This window comes from Nyctibius grandis, chromosome 4, assembly GCF_013368605.1.
Source record: "Nyctibius grandis isolate bNycGra1 chromosome 4, bNycGra1.pri, whole genome shotgun sequence".
NCBI classification, from domain to species: Eukaryota; Metazoa; Chordata; class Aves; order Nyctibiiformes; family Nyctibiidae; genus Nyctibius; species Nyctibius grandis.
Genome location: NC_090661.1, coordinates 26,370,194 through 26,390,900, shown reverse-complemented (window position 1 = coordinate 26,390,900; position 20,707 = coordinate 26,370,194). Strand labels below are relative to the sequence as shown.

The 20,707-nt window shown below is 49.2% G+C and overlaps 1 protein-coding gene across 1 annotated transcript in view; it reads right to left on the bottom strand.

Moving 5' to 3' along the window:
• The window catches only part of PRDM11 (PR/SET domain 11), a 45,793-nt gene extending 25,639 nt beyond the window's left edge, over positions 1-20,154 (bottom strand). Inside the window, 6 exon segments of the mRNA XM_068398377.1 lie at positions 71-313; positions 315-334; positions 1,257-1,360; positions 1,935-1,985; positions 1,987-2,054; positions 20,081-20,154. Of these exon segments, the coding sequence (XP_068254478.1) occupies positions 71-313; positions 315-334; positions 1,257-1,360; positions 1,935-1,985; positions 1,987-2,051 (483 nt within the window). The 5' untranslated portion in view covers positions 2,052-2,054; positions 20,081-20,154.
• Positions 20,155-20,707: the final 553 nt, after the last annotated feature.

Genomic DNA, 20,707 nt, shown 5'->3' with positions numbered 1-20,707 from the left:
GGCCCGCAACTCCCCCAGCTCTGAGCTGCATGACTGGGGCGTCAGTTTGTTGGGGAGACACGTCACTCACCAGCCACGAGAAGAATCCTGCAGACTTGTCCTGGCTAGAGATCTGCCCCTCGTACGGCCCAAAGATGTGACCTTTGGGGATCACCTCATTCATACAGCGCACGTCGTTCTCCCCATTGGGCTCTTTCACCACCTCCATTCCAGGCGGGATGGTCAGTGCTGCCCGGTCAGGGATGCCAACAGGCACTGGGGTGTCAGACACGAACACCGGGGGACCATGGTTCGGGCACTCATCCACGAAGTAACTCCTGGCAGGACTCACAGACTGCAGGCACGAGGGGAGCAGGGATTAGGTTGGGCAGATGTGATGCCTGTGCAGGCTCACGCAGCTCATAGAATGCACAGCACACCCCAGCTCCCCATCCTCCCCCCCAGCCTGGCTGAGCCCCTTCCCAAAGCCCAGCCCCACACACGCAGGCGCTTCACCAGCTGCTCACTTGTTTCACCAGACGTCTCTCACAAGGGCTCCAACCCAACCCCACACGCCTGCCCGAACCAACACCTGCGCTTGTGTGAGCCCTGGTGCCCTACACAGATTCGCCACTGACAGCTACAGGCACAGGAAAAGGGCCCCATCACTCTCTACAGACGGAGGCTGGAGGCTCCTTGCACATCCCTGGTTAGCAGCAACATCCTCAAAGCTGAAGTTTGATTCCCCACACACTAGAGAGGAACTAAAACAAACAACCCCTGAAAACAAATACCCTCATCATAGAGCCTTCATTCTGCGCTTGGGAGAGAGACAGCATCCCCAGGCACTTGCCCTGTGGCCAGAAGGGGACTCAGGCCTACAATTTGATATTTTGTATGTATGCCAACATAACTGGCACCAGTTTTCTTCCCAGAATATGGGGGGAGACTTGTCATCTGCACCACACTCCCTTCGCAGGTTCTGAATCCAAGCCTTTGGGTTTTGCAGACTCTTGGGGTTTTCCCATGCGCATTTTCATGTTTCCAGCACACTTTCCACCTACCTCCCTACCGCTGCATAGCCCCACGATGGACAAGCTGCTTTTGTGCAACAGCTTCCCTATCAAATGTGCTGGTCTTTTCAGAAGAGCATGCATATTTGTCCCAGGCTTTTTAATTCTCTGCTTCCCACCCCAAACCTGCAGAGCATCGACTAGGAAAGACCAAAGTCTATACAAGTGGTGGCATTGCTTTTCCCTCACTCACAAGACACTTACACCAGAAATCCACTTGCTGAAAGCTCTTGGTCATGATCAAATCCCGTTTCCCTTTCAGCTTCTTGGGCTCCACCTCCATGGACTGTGGGTCAGACCTTCCAGAGCTGGGAGTAAAAAACAGGAGATGACATTAACCTACCAAGAACGTTGGGACTGCACACGGCGAGAAGCAGAGGCCAACAGTGCCTGACCAACTCTCTTAGTCCCAACTCTCTTAGTCCCCACACCTGCATCAGAGAAATGATTCAACTTGCCATCCAACCTGCCAAAAGCTGGTACCTGAGATGGCTTAAAGGCTAAAGCAAGGTAGTGTCCTTCAGCTAGAGCACCTCCACGCAAGGCACACACCTGGCACGTCCCACACCGGGCAGGAGAGTGGCAGAGGGGACTCCCGCCAGGAGAGAGGCAGTGCCGCTCTGCTACAGCCCGGAAAACATGCTGCTCAAAGGCATGGCATCACGCTCGATGCCTGCCAGCACTGCAAGGCATGATGCGAACTAGCATACACAGCAGACATGTGCCTAGCATGTGACTAGGTGACCACCCCATCACATCTCACAAGGGAGGGTTTTAATACTTTGAGAAGTTCAAGTGTATCCCTCAAAAACCAACTTTAAGCTGGGGGGGAGGTGGAAAGAAGGGGGTTAGAGTACATCGGACCGAAGCTCAGCCGCGTACCAAGGCTGTCCATACTCCTGGTCCCGGCGCGGAGAGCAGGCCTCTGTTTTTAATCGTCACCATCTCCCCTAAGGAAGCCTGGGTCTGGATCAAACAGTCCTTCAAGTTTTCACTCATGTTCTGAAAAAAGAATGAAAGAAGGGAGGAGAAAAAATGAGCGGCTAGGAAATCACAACATTCCTCCTCCAGGAACCACAGCCTTCCTCCCCCAGGCCAGGACACAGCCAGCAGAGAAGGCTCCCTCCTGGCATCAAGAATCAGCATCATGTGCCACGGCACCTATGTGCACATGTAGGTGGAAACCCCTTCCCACGCTGGGGAGGGAAAAGCAGTTCAGTTGCAGGTCAGGTGAAGAGTGTAAGACACCACGGAGCAACGTGAGGCATGGGGAATCTGAAGTATGCTCCACAACGCCCATTAAAAATGTTGCGCATGGAATTTAAGACTGATAGGTGGGATGTGTTTATGGAAACACAGAGCACCACTACCTCAGAGAAGGTCTTTGGAGACAGGATTACAAGAAAGAGGAATGCAGGTCATGGCATGAACCAGGATCCGTCTACGAATATAACACATGCCAGTCTCCATCTGGGAACAGAGCAGGGTGTACTACACCCCTGCAGATGGAGCTTCCCGTGTGCTCCAGACACCTCTGACAAACAGGTAAGTGCCTACAGCACTCTGCCAGACTCCACCAAAACTGCACAAGTCATGCTCTCGATCTTCCTGTCCCTTGCAATGACCGGAGCTGAGCTACCACCACCCTTCTGGCATGCAAGCTGCTGTAGTGAAAATGCTTCTCCCTCAGCTCAATGCAAGAGCCAGGAACCACTTAATGATGTCTAAGGACAGCAAGCTCCAAAACGATAACACTTCCCTCCTCCCCCCATCATGGGATGGCGCTGAAGAGAAAATATCGATAAAGCAAGTGATAGTAATTCAGAACTAGTTTAATTAATATTAAGATTTTTGGAAGGGCCACTAAGCTTCAGAGCATCCCAGCTTGAGACAAGGACTAAAGCAGAGTGCTGCTTGTCTCTTCATTGCATTCGTCTTAAGACTTCCTCCAAGGCATGCAAACTGGCTGCTCTCAGGCACCATACCAGATCGGACAGACTTCACAGCTGCTCCCTCAAAGTCCCCTGTGATCCCCCTTTCCATGTCTGCTGCCCGATGGCACGCTCTGCTATGCTACATACTCGCAGTGCCCAACGGAGGGGCCTCAGCCGCTGATCAGTCCCCTTCTGTCAGGGGAGCTGGTGGAAGAGCACATCCCCATCGTGACTTGGCTCTGGGCATCCCGAAATTCATGTTCTAAGGTCACAAACCCCTGAAGATGGGAATTTTCTTATTCCACACGTGCTTGTACGGGACTGAGCGCCATGGAAGTCTGGTCTGCATTTCTGCCCTGTTTACAGCAAGAAGAGAGGCTATTCCCAGCCTCTGTGGCTCCTCTTTGTGCCAGGGAACAAATGATTAATTTTTCCAGCCCAACTTCTCACATGCCAATGTGCAGCCTGAAAGACCTTTATCAAGCCTGTATCAAGGAAGCACTAGTTAATATTCATATAGTGCTCTGAAAGCAAAGCCTCCGTGCAAGCACAACATGCAAAGACACTCACTTTTAACAAGATGCCCAAAACAAGACACATTTTCTCTCAGAATTACCACAGCCAGTCAGAAGGAAAGCCATATTAAGGGCAAGGAGGGGCTCATTACTTTGGCAGGCTGAGCCCCTGGTCTGCGCTCTGCGGAACGAGAGAGAAGCTCTCCAGTCCTGTCCCCGTGCACCAGCCAGTGCTGCAGGCAGAGGCTGCCTGCCCTTCCCAGAGGAGAAGTAAAAGTCTTCCCTGAAAAGTCTGCAGTAAAGCAGCGCAGAAGGGAAAAAGCAGCAGCTGGGGCGGGGGGAAGAGTTAAAAAACAAGAAGAGATGGGTGCTGCCCCAGAGCCAGTTAGCTGTGGGGCCTGCGCTGGCGCAGGAGAGGTGGATGCTGGCTACGGGGCAGATGGTCTCAGTCAGAAAACCCACCTGTTTGGGAAGCCTAGACGACAGGGCACCTGGAGTTCAAACACCCACAACCCCCAAGGCTTCAGTAGGAAAAGATGCAGACACCTGCCTCTGAAGAGACAATGGCTTTTCCTTTCCCACTCCTCCCTCATGGAGACTCCTCCATTATGGAGTGAGAGAGACCCTGTGATGGCGCAGTCTGACCTCCTGCGCACGGCAGGCCACTGTGCTTCCTTCAGTGAACTCCTGGTTAAACTACAGCGTACCTCCAACAAGGAAAAAAAAGAAATCCAGTGTTTATCTTACACACGGAGCTTCTCATTTTACTGTACAGTACATTTTGCTGCCTTCCCGTCTCTTAGTTCTCCCTGAACTGCCTCCAACTTATCAGCAACATTCCTGCGCAGCACCGGCCACAGCACTCCTGCGCTGACTGGAGCAGCACCCTCCCTGCCCCTGCTCAGGACTTCCATGTTTGCGTCCAAGTACCGCATTTACTTTCTGGCCACCGTGCCCAGCTGGGGTTCCGTGCTGGGTGAACTGCCATAAGAGCCCTAGCTCCTGCAACAGCTCCCAGGCCACTGCACACCCCCTGCCAGCCCTCCTGCCTGCTCTGCGACCAGGTGCCCCCTTTTAAGACATTCACACAACTCCTTGTTGTCTTGCCCAGCTTACATGTGATCACAACTCCACCACTAACTTGCCTCTTTTCATTACTTGTGACTTGCCCAGACTTTGTGTTGCCCACAAATATAATGCAAATTAACTTTGTGTTTTCTTCCAGGATACTGACAAACTTAGAATCATAGAATCATTCAGGCTGGAAAAGACCTTTAAGATCATGGAGTCCAACCATTAATCCACTGGCACTGCCAAGTCCACCACTAAACCATGTCCCTAAGCACCACATCTATGTGTCTTTTAAATCCCTCCAGGGATGGGGACTCAACCCCTTCCCTGGACAGCCTGTTCCAATGCTTGATAACCCTTTCGGTGAAGAAATTTTTCCTGATATCCAATCTAACCTCCCCTGGCCCAACTTGAGGCCATTTCCTCTTGTCCTGTCACTTGTTACCTGGGAAAAGAGACTGACACCCACCTCTTGATTAGCATCAAGCCAAAAAAACAATTCCCAGCTGACATTGCTGGAAATACACTATCAGCAATGGCTCTCCTTTTGTTGTCACACTGTGACCTTTTATTTAGTCAGGTTTTCATTTATTCATAAATCATAGAAAAGTTTGGGTTGGAAGGGACCTTTAAATGTCATCTAGTCCAACCTCCCCTGCAATGAGCAGGGACATCTTCAACTAGATCAAGTTGCTCAAAGCTCTGTCCAACCTGACCTTGAATGTTTCCAGGGATGGGGCATCTACCACCTCTCTGGGCAACCTGTTCCAGTGTTTCAACACCCTCCTTGTAAAAAATTTCTTCCTTATGTCTAGTCTGAATCTACCCTCTTTTAGTTTAAAACCGTTACCCCTTGTCCTATTGCTACAGGCCCTACTAAAAAGTCTGTCCCCACATTTCTTACAAGCCCCCTTTAAGTATTGAAAGGCCACAATAAGGTCACGCTGGAGCCTTCTCTTCTCCAGGCTGAACAATCCCAACTCTCTCAGCCTTTCCTCGTAGGAAAGGTACTCCATCCCTCTGATCATTTTCGTGGCCCTCCTCCGGACTTGCTCCAACAGTGTGTGACACATTCAATCATTCTAGCTGCTTATTCCAATGACCTGTGGCACAACTTCAGTGCATTAAACACGCAAAACATATCATCACTTTTACCTTTATCAAGCAAAATTACAGCAACATCAGAAAAATCACACCATGTTAGAAAAGACCTATTTTAAAAAAATCTATACAGACTGATTAGTACAATTAACATCCCCTTAAATCATGACTGATCCAATCCCTATCAGCTATTACATTATATTACTGGAAGCCAGCATCAGACTGCCAGGTAGCCTAGTATTCTAGTTCGCACCAGATTAGACTTGATATTATCTTACTTGTTTATGGACTAACACACAACATTTTTTCAGTCTAACTCATTACGTATACATTTTTTTAATTAGCATTTACAGCCCAGAGAGTGCTGCTCAGCCACCCCTTTTAAAAATCCCTGGATGAAAGTTAGCCAGAACAGCAAACTTAAAAATGTACTGCTGTAGTAGCTGCTGTTTGGTGATTTCCCAAGCTACTGCTACAATAGAGAGCATTACGCTGCTGCTGTAACTGGTACCATCATCTAGCTTTCCACCAGCTACAGGAAAGAAACATTCGACATTTCTCCAGTTCCAGTCATCAGTAAATGACTGTGCTTTTAGGACTCTTTTAGCTTCTGATGTATTTAAAGCTGCTTTTAATTTTTCCTAATTTCATTGCCCATTAGTTCTCTTTCTTGTCCTTTCTCCTCCCCCTTTAGTTTTCCACAACTACAACAGTCTAGTTCACATTCTGCCCTTTTCACTCCCTCCACTTCTTGGTTTTTTTTGGCAATTTTTATAGTTGTGTTTGTTCTAACACCTAAACATGAAGATCCTCCAAAGATTTCAGATGATGTGGAGAAGCACCATGTAAGCATAAGCAGAGCAGGCTCCTTGGTTACTGCTGAAGGATCACCCCACGGGGTGCTCAGCCTCCCATGTCCGTGTCCCTGTGCCCATCATGACAGTCAGTCCTCCCAATGTCAGTGCATACACAGCCTACTGCAAAGTCCTAGCAGCATATCAGAGAAGACAGCGCCTAGGTAAGAGGCATGCTGTGAAGATCCAGGTGCTGTTTGCACACAACATCAAGTCCTTTGGACAGCAAAGGCAGTCGTGGTATGAGGCACAATGCCCCTCAGCAGGCCCAGGACCAGCGTGACCGCTATAAATCCCAAGAGGCATCCCCAGGTTCACAGGCAGTGCCACATAACCTCTCCCATTTTCTTTACAAAGTAGGCAAGGACCTGTCATGTTTCTGCATGACACATGTTAAGATCTCCAGTGGCTTTACCATGTTGCTCACAGTCAGGGAAGTAGAAAACACAAGAACATCTGAGCTGGCTAATCTCTAATGCTGGAAAAAAAGTCTAAATGGGGTTAAGCATGAGCGAACCTGTGAATTCCTGTCCTCAAGTATGCCACCTTTATCACTGCCCCTCTTGTAGTTATTAGTTACATCCACAGACTCTTATCTGCATGAATCAGCCTCCAAAACAGAGCTTTAACTTACGTTTTACTGGCACGTCTCCCAGATTGGGACATTCTTGCATGTGAAACAGCCATATAGGAATCCATCCCCTCCTCAGCACACAGCTTCTTCACTCAGTTTCTCACTGTCGGCCTTCTGGAGGTCATCCCCTCTTCTTTTAAGGAAGATCTTGTGTAGCTTCTACACATTTAAAGTACAGGCCCATGGTGAAAGATGGACTTGAATTCATACGCTTTTTCTACAGTTGCATATTATTACCAGAAATAGTAAACCAGAACAGTCACCTACTGACGAGCTGAGAAGAGGGAATAAAGCACAGCATTCAAGGTTCTGAGCTCCCCCCAAACAGCCACGAAAGACTCAGACTGACTGTTTTCCCAAGGTAAATTCACTTACCAAGGTCCTCGGCCATGCCAACCATTTCAGGTCACTTTATGAAGTACCAATTGGCTACGCAGCTCATGCTCGCAGCCAACGCAAAATACCGAGAGATCCCACAAAACAAGAGGGAGAACCAGTTTGCTTTTGCTCAGAGAAGGACCACTGTCCACAGAGTCGACACTAACCCCATGCTCCACTGGGAAAATTGCTTTTGCCTTGACAGCTGCCACAGCGCTGGCTTAACTTTGCCTCCCAAAGTACGACGTTCCTGTGGGTGAAGCTGTCCTCTACCCGGCGGTGCAGCAGAGAAGCATCCCGGCATGGTGAAGGCTGGTGGGCAGGGAAAGATCCAATGACCTGCCTCTCGGCTTGATGCGAGGCCAGGACTCTTCTCTGACAGCTGTAGAGGCAGGGCTAAATGCAGCCTGTGCAGCTGGAGAGAAGCTGGGGCAGTCACAAATTCAAACTTAATTAGTGAAAATTATAGGGGCAGGGATGATGTAGGATTTGAGCAGCATGGGCTGCAACTGGACTTGTTTAAATCATTGCCAATTACTCCACTACAGTCGGTAGCCATAAATTCACTAGAAAGCGAAGCATGAAACATTTCCTTTGAGTTTTGAATTCTGAAAACACCAAAGAAGTCCAGGCCTACAAGAAAGATACTTGAAACACCACCAGTTTTGCTGCAGCTTTCTGAAGAAGCTTGGAGAGCGAGCTTCAAAACCACATGACTTGAACCCATTTTACAGCAGGGAGGGCTGAGAGTTCCCAGTGGTTTCAATGACTTGCTCAAGACCAGCAACTGACACAACAAACAGCATTGGGGTGCCACGACACTAAGTTCCTGGTGTCATCTTGACTGCAGACAGGCTGGGGACAGGGAAATTCTCATTTGCCAACCTGAAACTCGTCCTGTCTTTTCAAGAGGATGTGAGACACATTCACACTGTCACTCTTACATGGTTCATTGGCAAAACACGTCATCAAAACCTGCCATGACCTACTTTATGACAGACACGTTTCAGAGGGGGAAGAAGGAAAAGAACCTCTGAAATAATCCTTGAACTAGTCTTAAGTTTGTCTTACGGTGGCTTCTAGTGAAGGTGGAAAATGCTGATGACTTTACAGGATTTGACACAAAATTATGTATTATGGTCAGTTGGTAGCATTTGCCCCCTGTTGATCTCAGAGTAGGAAGCTAGTGTCATGGATCAGCATGTTTAAACCTGGTATTATTTGCTGCAACTTGTCTACATTGTGTTGAGTAAGGCCCGGACACAGCAGGATGCTGACAATGTGAAGTTCCCATGCAGCCTAATAGCCTCTGAAACAGTGTGGCATGCCATGGAGCCAAGGCAGCTACTTACTGCAGCTGAAAGAATATGTAAGTGACTTGTGTTTTTAAAATACATTAAAAATAATTCCCTTAACCTGGAAACTTCTCATTTTTGCTGTATTCAGCTCCCTGCATTGATCTCAGCGATTCACAGTTTAAGGGTAGAAAGGAGAATTAGGTCAACCTGAGTGATCCCCTGTACGTCACATGCCCTCACCTTCAGCCTACAAACAGGATAAAATCTCCATCCCAGTCTAGCAAGGGGAAGAGAAGCCAACACTCATCAGAAGTTAATTTCAATTGCTAATCTCCATCACGGAGAAGCTATATGTGAATCTCTCTAGTTCTGGGCACCAGTCAGCAGTTCTTTCAAAATGCCCTGCAACCTGGTGGGAAAGGCTGAAATACCCAGCATGTTGGGACGCTGCTTTGAGCAAATGGAAAGAATTGCTTCCCAGGTTAATGGCTGTAACAAACCTCACCATCTTTAGTCAGGACTGTGAGTTGCACTTCTTTGCCTTTGGCTTCTTCAACATAAATATATACCCACTTTTATAAAGTTAAAACAAACAGACACAAAACCCCAGTACTAAAACAAGATGCTATTCCACCAACATTTTTCTCCCCAAGGACAGAATAAGAGTACAATCAAGTGGCAGATGTAAGCCTTGTTCCTTAAGGCACTACTGAAAGGTGTGTGGATAGCAATAGTGAAAAGCACTGAATAGAACACACACATAGCAGCGTCCTGGATATGCACTCATGCAGTATCTTCTCAGCTTTCGAACAATTTTCGTCATTCTTCTGTGTAACTTCCAATTTTCTCTATATTACTTCAAGATGCTGGCATCAGAAAGCCATGCTGATGTAAGACTGAGTCTGAAGTAAATATAAGGGTTACAGACATAAAACTACCTCCTCACCCTGATTCATTACCTCCCAATTTGTGTGTCCAAAATCATGGTTGTCTTTTCCAGCTAGGACCTGGCACAGAAGGCTCCCTGGAGCCACCTATCCATTCTGACCCCCACATTCTCACACGGAACTGCTCGGGACACAGCCCCCCTTCGTAGATCATGCTCGGGACACGGCTTTCCAGGTTCATAACTCTCCACTTGTCTGCATGAAAATGATTTTGTTTCAATGGCTCCATTTACCAAACAAACTGCATTACTCTGTCCTGCCCCTATCAATAGCTACAATTCACCAAACTTGTTTCATCTACACATTTTGCCAGTGATGAGTCATGCTTTCTTCTGCATCACTGAGTAAGTGTCAAGCAGAATTGGCTTCTTATTTGAAGGGAAGAGTCACCGAGTCTACTTCTTTGAAAACGCAGTCTCCACATATCATGTTGCAGAGGCTCTTCTGTAAAATGATCAAGCTCTATCTTAAAATAGCTGGATTATTTGCTCCCCTCATCTAAGGTGGCAATGCCAGAGCCTTGATCTTTTGGCGCTAAAAAACCATTTTCTATGTTCATCTTAAAGTTAATCCACAAACAGCTGATTTATTAGTGTGCCAATACTGTCCTTTAGCTTAGAGTATCCTTCATCCTACTTACTGCTTATACTGCTACTTCAATCTATTTATTGGATGCTGACTCTCTATCAATCACTACCTTCACTTCCTAAGCCACTTGTATTTTATTGATATTCTTTAGCATTAGATATTTATTGGGTTCTCATGCACTGAGTTAACTGCCTTTTACACCTAAGTATATCACATCTATGGATCTTTCTTTAAACCAACGGTAAGCTTCTCAAAGAACAAACTCAGACTTGTTTGAGAAGTACAAGTCACTTCCCATAAAATCAAGTTTCAAGCATGAATTTCTTTATATTTACCCAGGATCAGTGTCATGCTACCCAACCTATCATTTCCTGGGCCATCCACTTGGCGGTTTTCAGAACCGTCCCAACACAATCACTCTTCCAGTCTCCTCGATTTGCTGTGATCCACCAAGACTAACTAAGAATGAACACCAGCAAGCTAGAGACCTCCTCTCATTCATCTAGTGCTCACTTTCTTTCAAGGGAATGTGCTTTTTCCTAAGCGCAGCTGCCAGCAAAACTTTGCTTACCCACAGGACCCATGCTACACAACTCCTATGCAGGTCCCCGGATCCCTACTTACAGGGCTTAACTTTTGGATAATCAATTTATCCTTTCCTTGCTGCTGGCCCAGATGGCAGCCTCGATGGCAATCAAGCGCACACAGCTCAACAAAGGGAAGTTATATTTGGCTTTGGAAAAGTTAAGTTTTTCATCATGCAGATGCTTTTATAGAAAGCAGAGATGTGAATTTACTACCCAAATGATTTTCTACTCTCATCCATGGACAGACAAAAAGGCTGGAGTGAGGAAGCACTTGGTAGGCACGCAGCAGGCTGGGCCACCACAGCACTCCTACTCTTCTGCTGTGCTGGGAGAGGGAAAAGACACTAGAGTGCCTTTAATGTTTTATAAGGCACGCGCAGGAAATTCAAGACGCCCCGGCTGGGTCCTGCCAGCCTCGCTGCATGCCTGGGACCCTGCCACATGGGACTCAGCACCCACCTGCCACCAGCATTGCCTGGCCACCCACCACGAGCTCACGCATATCCAGAGGAACCCTGCACTTGTGCAGGCTGGCCAGCCTAAAAATTTCTGTGGGTGAGCGACACCAGTGATTCACACATTTGAACATTGACGGAGGTAAAAAGGGAAAGGGAAGGGAAGGCATGGGGGTGGGCAGGAAGCAAACCCCAGACGCTACTTTCTAAATAGCAGATGTGGCTATTCTGGCTAGCAAACTTCCACTTTAATTTCTAACCCACAGAGATGGGAAATGATTCATGAAAAATCAACAGGATAAAATTAGCTGGAAGGCAGAGAGATAATTCATGCAACCCAATCGTCACGGGCTGAAGTGCCAGCACTACCAGCGCTGCCTGGCATTTCAGCCTCCGGTGCCCTTCAGTGACTGGCACCCAGCCAGCAATCAGCTCCACATATATTTCCTTAGTGTCTAAATTAGCCCCTCTGGAGAGCACATCCAGCTTTTAACAAGATGGCCTTTCACTCAACACTTTTCTAGAAGTTCTAGCTTTTTCTTTTTTTAAAAAAAAAAAAAAGATTACCTGCAGTAATCTCTCTTTGTCTTCCACTGGTGAATGTTTAGTGGTGTTAAGACGACAGGATGGGATGGACTGATGGGATGGACGGGCTTGCACACACACCTGTAAGCCATGGCCAAGCTATGCACGAAATTCAAACTGCCCCACCGAGTCAGAAAGCTCAGTGCATTTCACCACAGCATCCTTTTCCTGCACAAAGCCAACAACACACTCAACAGTGACAACCGAGTACTGGTCTGCCTTTATACACACTGGTGTTTTTCAGTAAGACTGCCCTTAAATTTTGTCACATAAAAAGCACGAACCACAAAATACAATTTCACCATTGATCGCCAAATGACAGAAAGTTTCTTGAGTAGACAGTATGACTTACAAATCACAGCCCAAAGCTCCTTATCCCAAAGGCAGATGAGAAACCCCCTCCCCTTGAAGAGACTTCTGGACTTCCAGTAGGCACCTAGTTATTGAGCAATGCCCCTTCCCATCACTCAACTCAAAAGCTTCAGGAATCAAACGTAAAATTGCAAACCCTCTCCAGCACCGATACTTCTAGGTAGGCAGTCTCAACTGCAGGGGGATTGCCATTCAGTTGGGACCTGTGGGTACAGATGCAAAATAAAGATAAAATCCTGCTTTGGTACCATTTGTCCAGTTGGTGCCTGTTCACTTCTGTTGAAGGATGTTACATGATGGTTCCCCTATGTTTGTTACAGTGGTTTCACTCTACTTGGGCTTCAGGATGCGGCAAGCCACTCCTTTCTTTTTCCTTGTTCAGCAAAAAGGGAAAGAATATTTGGGGGGGGAAACGAGAAGGTAAGAGCAAATCATATTTTCATTTGTTCCTAAAATTCTGACAAACTAGCTCAGCCCTTTAAAAGCACTAATGAACACACCAGGCAGAAGGAGAACAAATCAACTGTTCCACAAAATGCAGAGGAGGCAAAAGCAAAAGCCATATTTATTTCTCCTCATTTGCACCCTCTTGCAGGCCATTAGGAAGATAAGATCTCACAGTACAACAGACATTATTCAGGGCTGGTAAATCTGTCTACAGGTTAGGGGCTCACGTTACACCACTTGGATGAGTACTGGCTGAGCATGGGTCACACCGACCCCCTTTTCCTTGGGGCAGGCAGCAGTCCAGGTACTCCCAGTGTCAGATCTGCCAAGAAATCAGATATCCGTGTGCTGAATTCACCACCACCTCCATTTGATCTGCACATTCCCTTCCATACAGAGAGAGGGGTGTTCAAACCCTGTATAACCTAACACAGCTAACTACAAAAAAATTTCCAGCAGAGGCCAAGCACTTCTGGCCCATTCCTTCAACCCTCGCTCCTCAAGTGCATCTTCTACATAAAGGTATTGTGTCGCACAGAAATACCTGGTCCTCTACATTACAGACATTTTTAAAACACTGATTAGCAGAAGTATGGAAAGAGCCCAAGAACCCATTCAATTCCAGTCCTAAAAGAAGAGCGAGCACATCACAGTGACTTCAGGTATGCAAGTCACTGAGGGACTACAAAAGTTCACCAACTACCCCAAGAGAATACAAAAGCAACATTTCAACACCTGACTACAGAATGACACCTAGTTAAAATAAAAACAACCAACCACCAGTTAAGTCCATCAGACCTAAAGAGGATATGTTAGCATCTGATTTAGTTGGTGCTAGCTCTCAACACGTCCAGAAGACGCAGTAAGTGGATCCACCTTTCTGAAGGTACTGCCTTTGCACCAGCAATGCAGCATTAGCTGGCAGGAGCCTGCATTGAGGGTCAGGTACCGCTGCACCCTTCCAGCAGTCCTTCACTACATGATTTAGGAAAAATTTCTCAAGGAACAAAGCAACTTACACACATATCACCCATAAGAAAGTTCTCTTCCCAGTCACGAAGGGAAGAGAAATTCAGTAATTAAAAAGCTTCTGTTCTTCAAAAGCTGATTGATCTCATTTGAGCTCAAAAAAGATAATCTGCATGCCTAGGTGTGTACACATGACAACTCTACAACATATTTTATTGTTAACAAAAGTATGTTCATGTGTCATCAGTGTCGATTTTTCCTTCAGTCAGCTTCCAACTGTTTTCATTAATTTCCTCTGAAGGGATAAAAGGACTGGACTCTGCAAACTATGGCATATTTAACATTCACATTAGCCTTTCCAACGAAAAGGTCTCCAATTTAAAGAAAGCAGGAGACCACATGAAGTACTACAGCAGCCTCAGAACAAAAGAAATTTTAAAAACCACAACAGCAAAACCCCCTGATATACACAGACATGAGGAAATCAGGGTTTGTCCAAATGAAAGGTGTAAAGAGGAACATGCTAAGAATGGGAAGGTAATCCCAACCAAATCTACGACATCTTTCAAGGAAGATGCTGCGTACGCTCAGTCTGCTCAGCTGGTTCAGTCTGCAGTTGAAGGAGACCATGTTTAACTCCACTCAGCATATTATGATACAGTTTATATGATACATTTTCAAAATAAAGCTTCATTGTACTGAAAAGGAATGTACTGGACAATATTTCATGTCGGTTATCAGCCTGGAAACAGCTGATGTCCCTGACCAACATCAGCTCCAATTACCAGCCTTCAACACTCTGAAAGGGTGTTCGCAGGGGTCTCAGGAGCTGCGTGCCCACGGCACCCTGATCCACGCTCAGGAGCCTGGAGCCAGTGCTCCCCAGGGCGCAGGGATGGCCCGGCTCAGGGACTGGCAAAGGATGCTCAGTGCATCGGCTCCCTACTGCGCAAGGCAGGAGCACCGCTGGCTCTCAGGGGCAGCTAATTAAAGCAATTCCAGAGCTGCCACACGAGATAATCCCCCACACCACCTCCCGTGCATTTTCACCACTCTGTCCTCATACATCACCCCCAGTACCCACGGTCAAGCTTCCACTGGCAAAAGCCAGCCCCCAGCTGAGAGCGGGCACAGGCAGCCCAGCTGAGCCGCCGGGAGAGCCGGCCCCGGCAGGGCTCGATGCAGACACTTACTTCGGAACAGCAGTCCCTCCACCGGGACAACTCACTAGAGTCAAAGTAAAATTAGCCTTGCTGAAAAGCCAAAGCCTAATGAGGAGAGAAGAAAGGGGGGCAGAGAAACGAAGCCATTCATCAGAGCGTGCTCAAGTTGGACGACTTTGCTTACGATACCCTTCTGATGGGCCCCTTACTGATGGCCGTCCGTGACCAAGGGACTGCGCTGAAACGGCCTTCTGCAGTACACATTACTGATCTCCCTCTGGAGGCTGTCAGTTTCTGCAGCTTAAACCTTAAATTATACGTATAATGCTCTTACCTTCTGACTGCAGAAAAACTGTTCCGAGTCTGAAATGCCAGAGTGCTGCCTCCCTGCCTTGCAGAGAGAGAAGGCCTTTAAACAACAGCTCCCAAGGATATAAGCTATCCTGCTCACACAAAGGGACCAATGACCAGGAAGCACAAAAGCAAAGCTTTAAGTGTCAATATTTTTAATTGCTTGCCTGCCTCTCAGCAGAAACATAGGTTCTTGTAATTAAGTGCAGAGTTTGCGTTGGAAGGAGGAAAAATGCTGGTGCTAGTACCACCTTCACTGACTCTAGCTGAAATCTGAAGCCTACATGGTGAGGACAGTGACTAAACCTCTAAAAACCCACACTGTAAATGTGATTCTAGACACCGTCAAAATTTACCCCCTTCAACTCTGCTTTTTTCCCTCCTTGCTCTCAATCCTCCCAGTCTTTTCTATTAGTAATGTAGTGCCTATCATGTGGTGGGCATTTTACAGAAAAACTTCTGTAACATACGATGCTTGTGGTGCCCTCCTCACCAGGCTTCTTCTTCATCCACCTTGGCTGCTCCTACCTTCCAAAGAAGCCATAGGACTGCTCTGCGTTTTCCGTTGCTCTTTGTTTGGCCTCTTCTACCTGCAAACTTCCTCCCTTTCCAAAGCACGTTTCCCTCACCTTCTTTCTGAAGATGCCACGTAGGGTGACATGATCCTGTGTCTCACCTTGCCCTCTCTGCTTTTTCTTTGGGAGGTTGGACTTGCTACTGGAATCCACTTGCATGGGCAAGTTTAACTAGTATGGATTCCTGAAAAGCAACATTTCACTGTGCAGCTTGAGAAGGACCATTGCAATAGAGGCTTTATTTAAAAACACTTTCAGTAGCAGAGAAAAGGTCACAGAGAGAACAGAAGAGCCTGTGAAATGAAAGCCTTCTTTACTCCACTACTGCAGAGAGGTTAGTGCAAGAGAAGGCACTAAAACTGTCTGCAGCTGGACAGGAGTTCTGGTCCAAGAAACTTCACCTGCTACAACAGAGCTTCAGGAAGGAGCGCTGTACAGAAGCACTTGCAATGAAATACGCCACAAGCATGACAACAAGGGGTGAGACATAGAGCAGCAAAGCCAGCATCCCGCAGCAGGGCTGCCCAGCGGCAGGTCAGGAGGAATTCTGCCACTTGCCCAACGCTAGTGGATGTTGCACATGCTGACCCACCTTCACTGGCTACGCCTGTGCCTCAAGTAGCTCTCAGCCATGGCGTCTGAAGGACCTTTACTCAGGTGAGAGCCCAGATCAGAGCACTCAACGCTGATGCAAGAAGACATGTCAAGCATACCCAGATGTGTGTCCAACTGACTCCAGATTTCTTAAAACGTCAGAAAGCTGAAATCCAAACTGAGGAATAAAAGTGACGTTTGCTTGTTTTGGCTTTCTTAGGAAAACCGGTTGTTCATAGGTCTCGGATACACATGTTCCCAATGCAAAGCAAGCATCAAAAGTTCCCACCTGTGCTCACACCACTGCAAACAAGAGTCATTACTTCTTATAGCCACCCGGCCTTGCATCTTCAGACCAAGTTTTAGCAGCTTACTTCTTTCTGGAGGTTCCCCAGTTAATCTACAGTATTATTATTTAATTGTCAAACAAAAAAAAAAAACAAAAACATTTTGTCTTTGGGATTATGTTTAGTTTCTCCAGGCAAATTTTCACACACATGCCAACAACACTGGATTGGCAATAACGATTTTAAATATGCTACTCCGAAATGTCATGAATATTAGGCAGCATTTTAAGAGCTCTGGAAATGGTGAGCAGCACTTATAGCCAAAGCAGCAAGAGAGAGGCCCTGCTAACAGCAACTGTAAGAATGAAGAGATAGGTAAAAGCGTGTACTTCTCTTGCATAAATGGACACAGGGGGAAAAAAAATCAAAAAAACACAGCTTTGCTTGGGAATTAACCAGCATGAGGCAGAAGTTACAAAAGGAAAAAAGAATATTAAAAAAAAAACAAAACAGAAGGATAAAGTGTACATGGTTGTATTTATAAAAAGACCAAGGATCTCTCTTGCCTGGGCTTGTCGTTTTTCTCCTCAGTGTACATACTTTACTCTGATTCCTGACTCAGGGCAGCAACTTCCAGTCACCGCAACGCTTGTGGCCCCCCAACTGCAAAGCCAGCCTGCTGCAGTGGAGGAGCCCTCCCGCTTCAGGCTCCTCTTGCAGTGTTCATGGACACAACCTTACCCTCTTCCTACCCATTTCGAGCAGGTCCATCGCTTTCCAGCAAGGAATACAAGCAAACGACCTGCCCACATCCCACCCCAAAAAGACCAACCTTGCCTCAGTACATCAAAACTAAGGTTTCAGGCAAGTCCTTGCTTTTGCCCTTATTATTTAAAAATCAGGTATTGCCCTCACAATAATCCACACCCTTAAATTGTCAAAAAAGTGCAAGTAATTGCTACCAGCGCCCAGCAAGGCTCACAATGAGAGAGTCCCCCATAAACTGGCCCAGAAAGCACCGTGCTTCGTGCATGGTCCACAAAGATGCCACAGAAACAACAGGTCACTCTCCCAAAACCAGCAAGCTCCGCTCCAAAGCCAGCACTGAGCTGGGAGCTACAGGACCTCCCTCACACCCCACAGACACCCAGAAGGAGCAGCAGCTTTTGACGTGACTCCCAGGCAGGAGGGAACAGCGGCTTCCTCTGGTCCTGCTACTCCACACCGCAGTGTCATCGGTCAACTCAGCATCTAGCCAAGAGCCAGGGCAACCTTCAGCACCTCCCGCAGCTACCTTAAATCCTCCCCGGTGAGCGGTTCCAGCTAACCAGCCTTTCCTTCGCTAACACCGCCCTTCCATCGACCACACCAACAGCCCCGACACTCGAACTCTTTGCAGACTGTACGTGATTCAAGAGCCCTACGTCGCTCAGCCCTGTGCTAAGCTATTATTTTTAGAGCAGGAGCACCTTTGGTTGAAGCACCCCTTGCAAAAAGCAAACACGCATCATCCGAATACTTTCATTTCCGACTGCACCTTGCACTCAAAAAACGCACCATCCTCATCAGGGATGCACGTCTGTTGTGGGTTTTATACACAATACATTAGAAGTTGAAAAGAGTCATTTCCCTTTCCACTTTCATTGCTTATAATCTTGGTGATTGCACACACTGAAATTTAGGGGACACCAAGCCCAACCCAGGCAGCGTGCTCACACTCTGCCGGTCTCACAGAGAGTCAAAACCTCACTGGCAGGACCAAATCCAGGGGGCTGGTGGATATTTGGGGCTGGGGCTCCTTCGCTGCTCAACAAAATGCTGCGCACACCTGCAGTGCTGGAAAACAACCCTTTCTTATGTTCAGGTCGGTATTTTTTTTTAATCTGGTTCTGCCAGTTCTCCTCCCATTAAAGAGAAGCATTAATCACTGGAAAAAGACGAAACCACATCAAGCCAACAGTTTTGCCCACGGGACAGCTTTTTTTTTTTCCCAGGGATCTGAAACAGGACGCTGGCATCTTCCTTTTCCCTTTGGAATACGCCAAGGGATACAGAAATTGGGTTGAAAAAATATAATATATATATAAAAATCATGCTCTTCGTGAGCATTTGCAAAGAAGCCAGAATGATTCAGTAACTTAAAAAAATAGAGGGGAAAAAGGCCAAAAAACAGACCTTTGGTTAAGTTTTTCCACGCGAGGCAACAGAGTATCCTGGCTAAGGGGTGCAAGGGCAACTCCTGCGTTGCACTCTGCAGGGGCACCTGGTGATGTTGCAGGGATGATGCCTACAAGCAGGGTGCAGCTACAGCGGGGTTCCCGCTGCCGCGGCGGAGGGGGACGCGGCGAAGCCCGGGGCGGCGGGAACCCCGCGGCGAGGTCGCCCATCCCCGCCGGTGCCGCGTCCCGCGGTGCTCCCGCCGTCACCGCCCCCGGGGAGCGCCCCGCGTGGCCCCGCCCCCGCGTTCCAATGTGGCGCGCGCCCGCCCGCACCCGCCGCCCATTGGCCGTCGGCCGCGTCACTCGTCGTCCCCGCTAACGGCTACGGTGGAGGGTGGGGGGGACGACACGACGAGGGGAAGGGCGGGCGCAGCTGTGGCGCGGGCGGGCCGGGCCCGGCCCAGTGCTGCCCGCCCCGTAGGGGGAACCCGGGAAGGGGGGCGCTACCTGCGCCCGCGGGTCGTCGCCGCCGCCCCGCCCGTTGCGGGCACCCCTCCGCCAGACACCCCTCAGCCGGACCTCCTCCCCGCACCGGGCTGTAGGCCAGGTTCCCCCCCCCGCTCCCCGCAGCCATTTTCGTGGCCACCTTGGCTACCAGCGGGGCTGACTCACCTCGGCGCTGCGGCCGCGGGGGGCCCGCCTCGGCGTCGGGGGGACCCGCTCCGCCCGGGGAAGGGAGGCGGGGGGGGGACAGCCCGGCTGGCTGCGCCCTCCCTCCCCGCCGGCCCCGCTGGCTAGTCCCAGGCGAGGACAGGTCCTGGGGCCGGGCCGGGCTCGGCGGAGGCGGCGGCGGCGGCTCCCTCCCTCCCGGCCGTGACCACCATCTTATTAGCACAGGAAATGACATGGAGAACGGAAGAGAGGGGCGTTCGGGGGCCGAGCCCGGGGACCCCCCGAACCGGGGGGAGGCGCCGCCGGCCCGCCAGGCTCGGCCCGGCCCGACAGGGCTCCCCCGGGGCCGCGGCGCTCCCGCCTTCCCTCCAAATACCCGAGGTGTAAAGAGAGGAGGAGAAAAAAAAATAATAACAAACAAACCCCAAAAGCCGCACAAAGCAGGGGAAAACAGAAAAAGCCGAGCAAACCCAAAGCGCCCCCGGTTCCCACCTCCTGCTCCGGAGCCTGCGAGTTCCGCGCGGAGCCGGCGGCGATCTGCGCCCGCCGCCGGCCAGGGGCTCGGGGGGGCTCCTAAGGACAAAAACCGCCCGGGCGGCCCTGGGGCAGGGCGCGGAGGGAGCCGCCGGCCCAGGGGGCCCGGCCCGGCGGAGCCGCTGGGCTCCCCCCGGGCGCTGCCGCGGCCACCACCTGCCGGCGGCGGCCGCGGCGCCCCGCGGAGCGGGACCGAGCCGCCCGCCCGCGCCCTCGGGGCCGCCCGCCTCTGGGGGACGGCGGTGAGACGTGCCCCGGGGCTCCTCCACCGGCCAGGGGGAGAGTGTGAGCGGCCCCGGGGAGGGCCCCCTCGCCGGTGCGCGCTTCTGGTCGCCCGTCTGGAGCCTCATGCCCTTCTGCGAGCAAAACGTGCGTGTGTAGACGCGGGGTTTCCCTGGCGCTCAGAGCTCGATCGGATTTCAAATTACCCCCCAAAAAAGCAACCCACCCAAGAGCAGCAGCAGCAGCAACAACAACAAAAACAAACCCTACCCTCGAGCTCACTGCAGAAATTATGGGCAAGATGACGGATCACAAAAAGTAGGCATAATTTAATAAACAGAGGAAGCATGTCTCACCAATAAA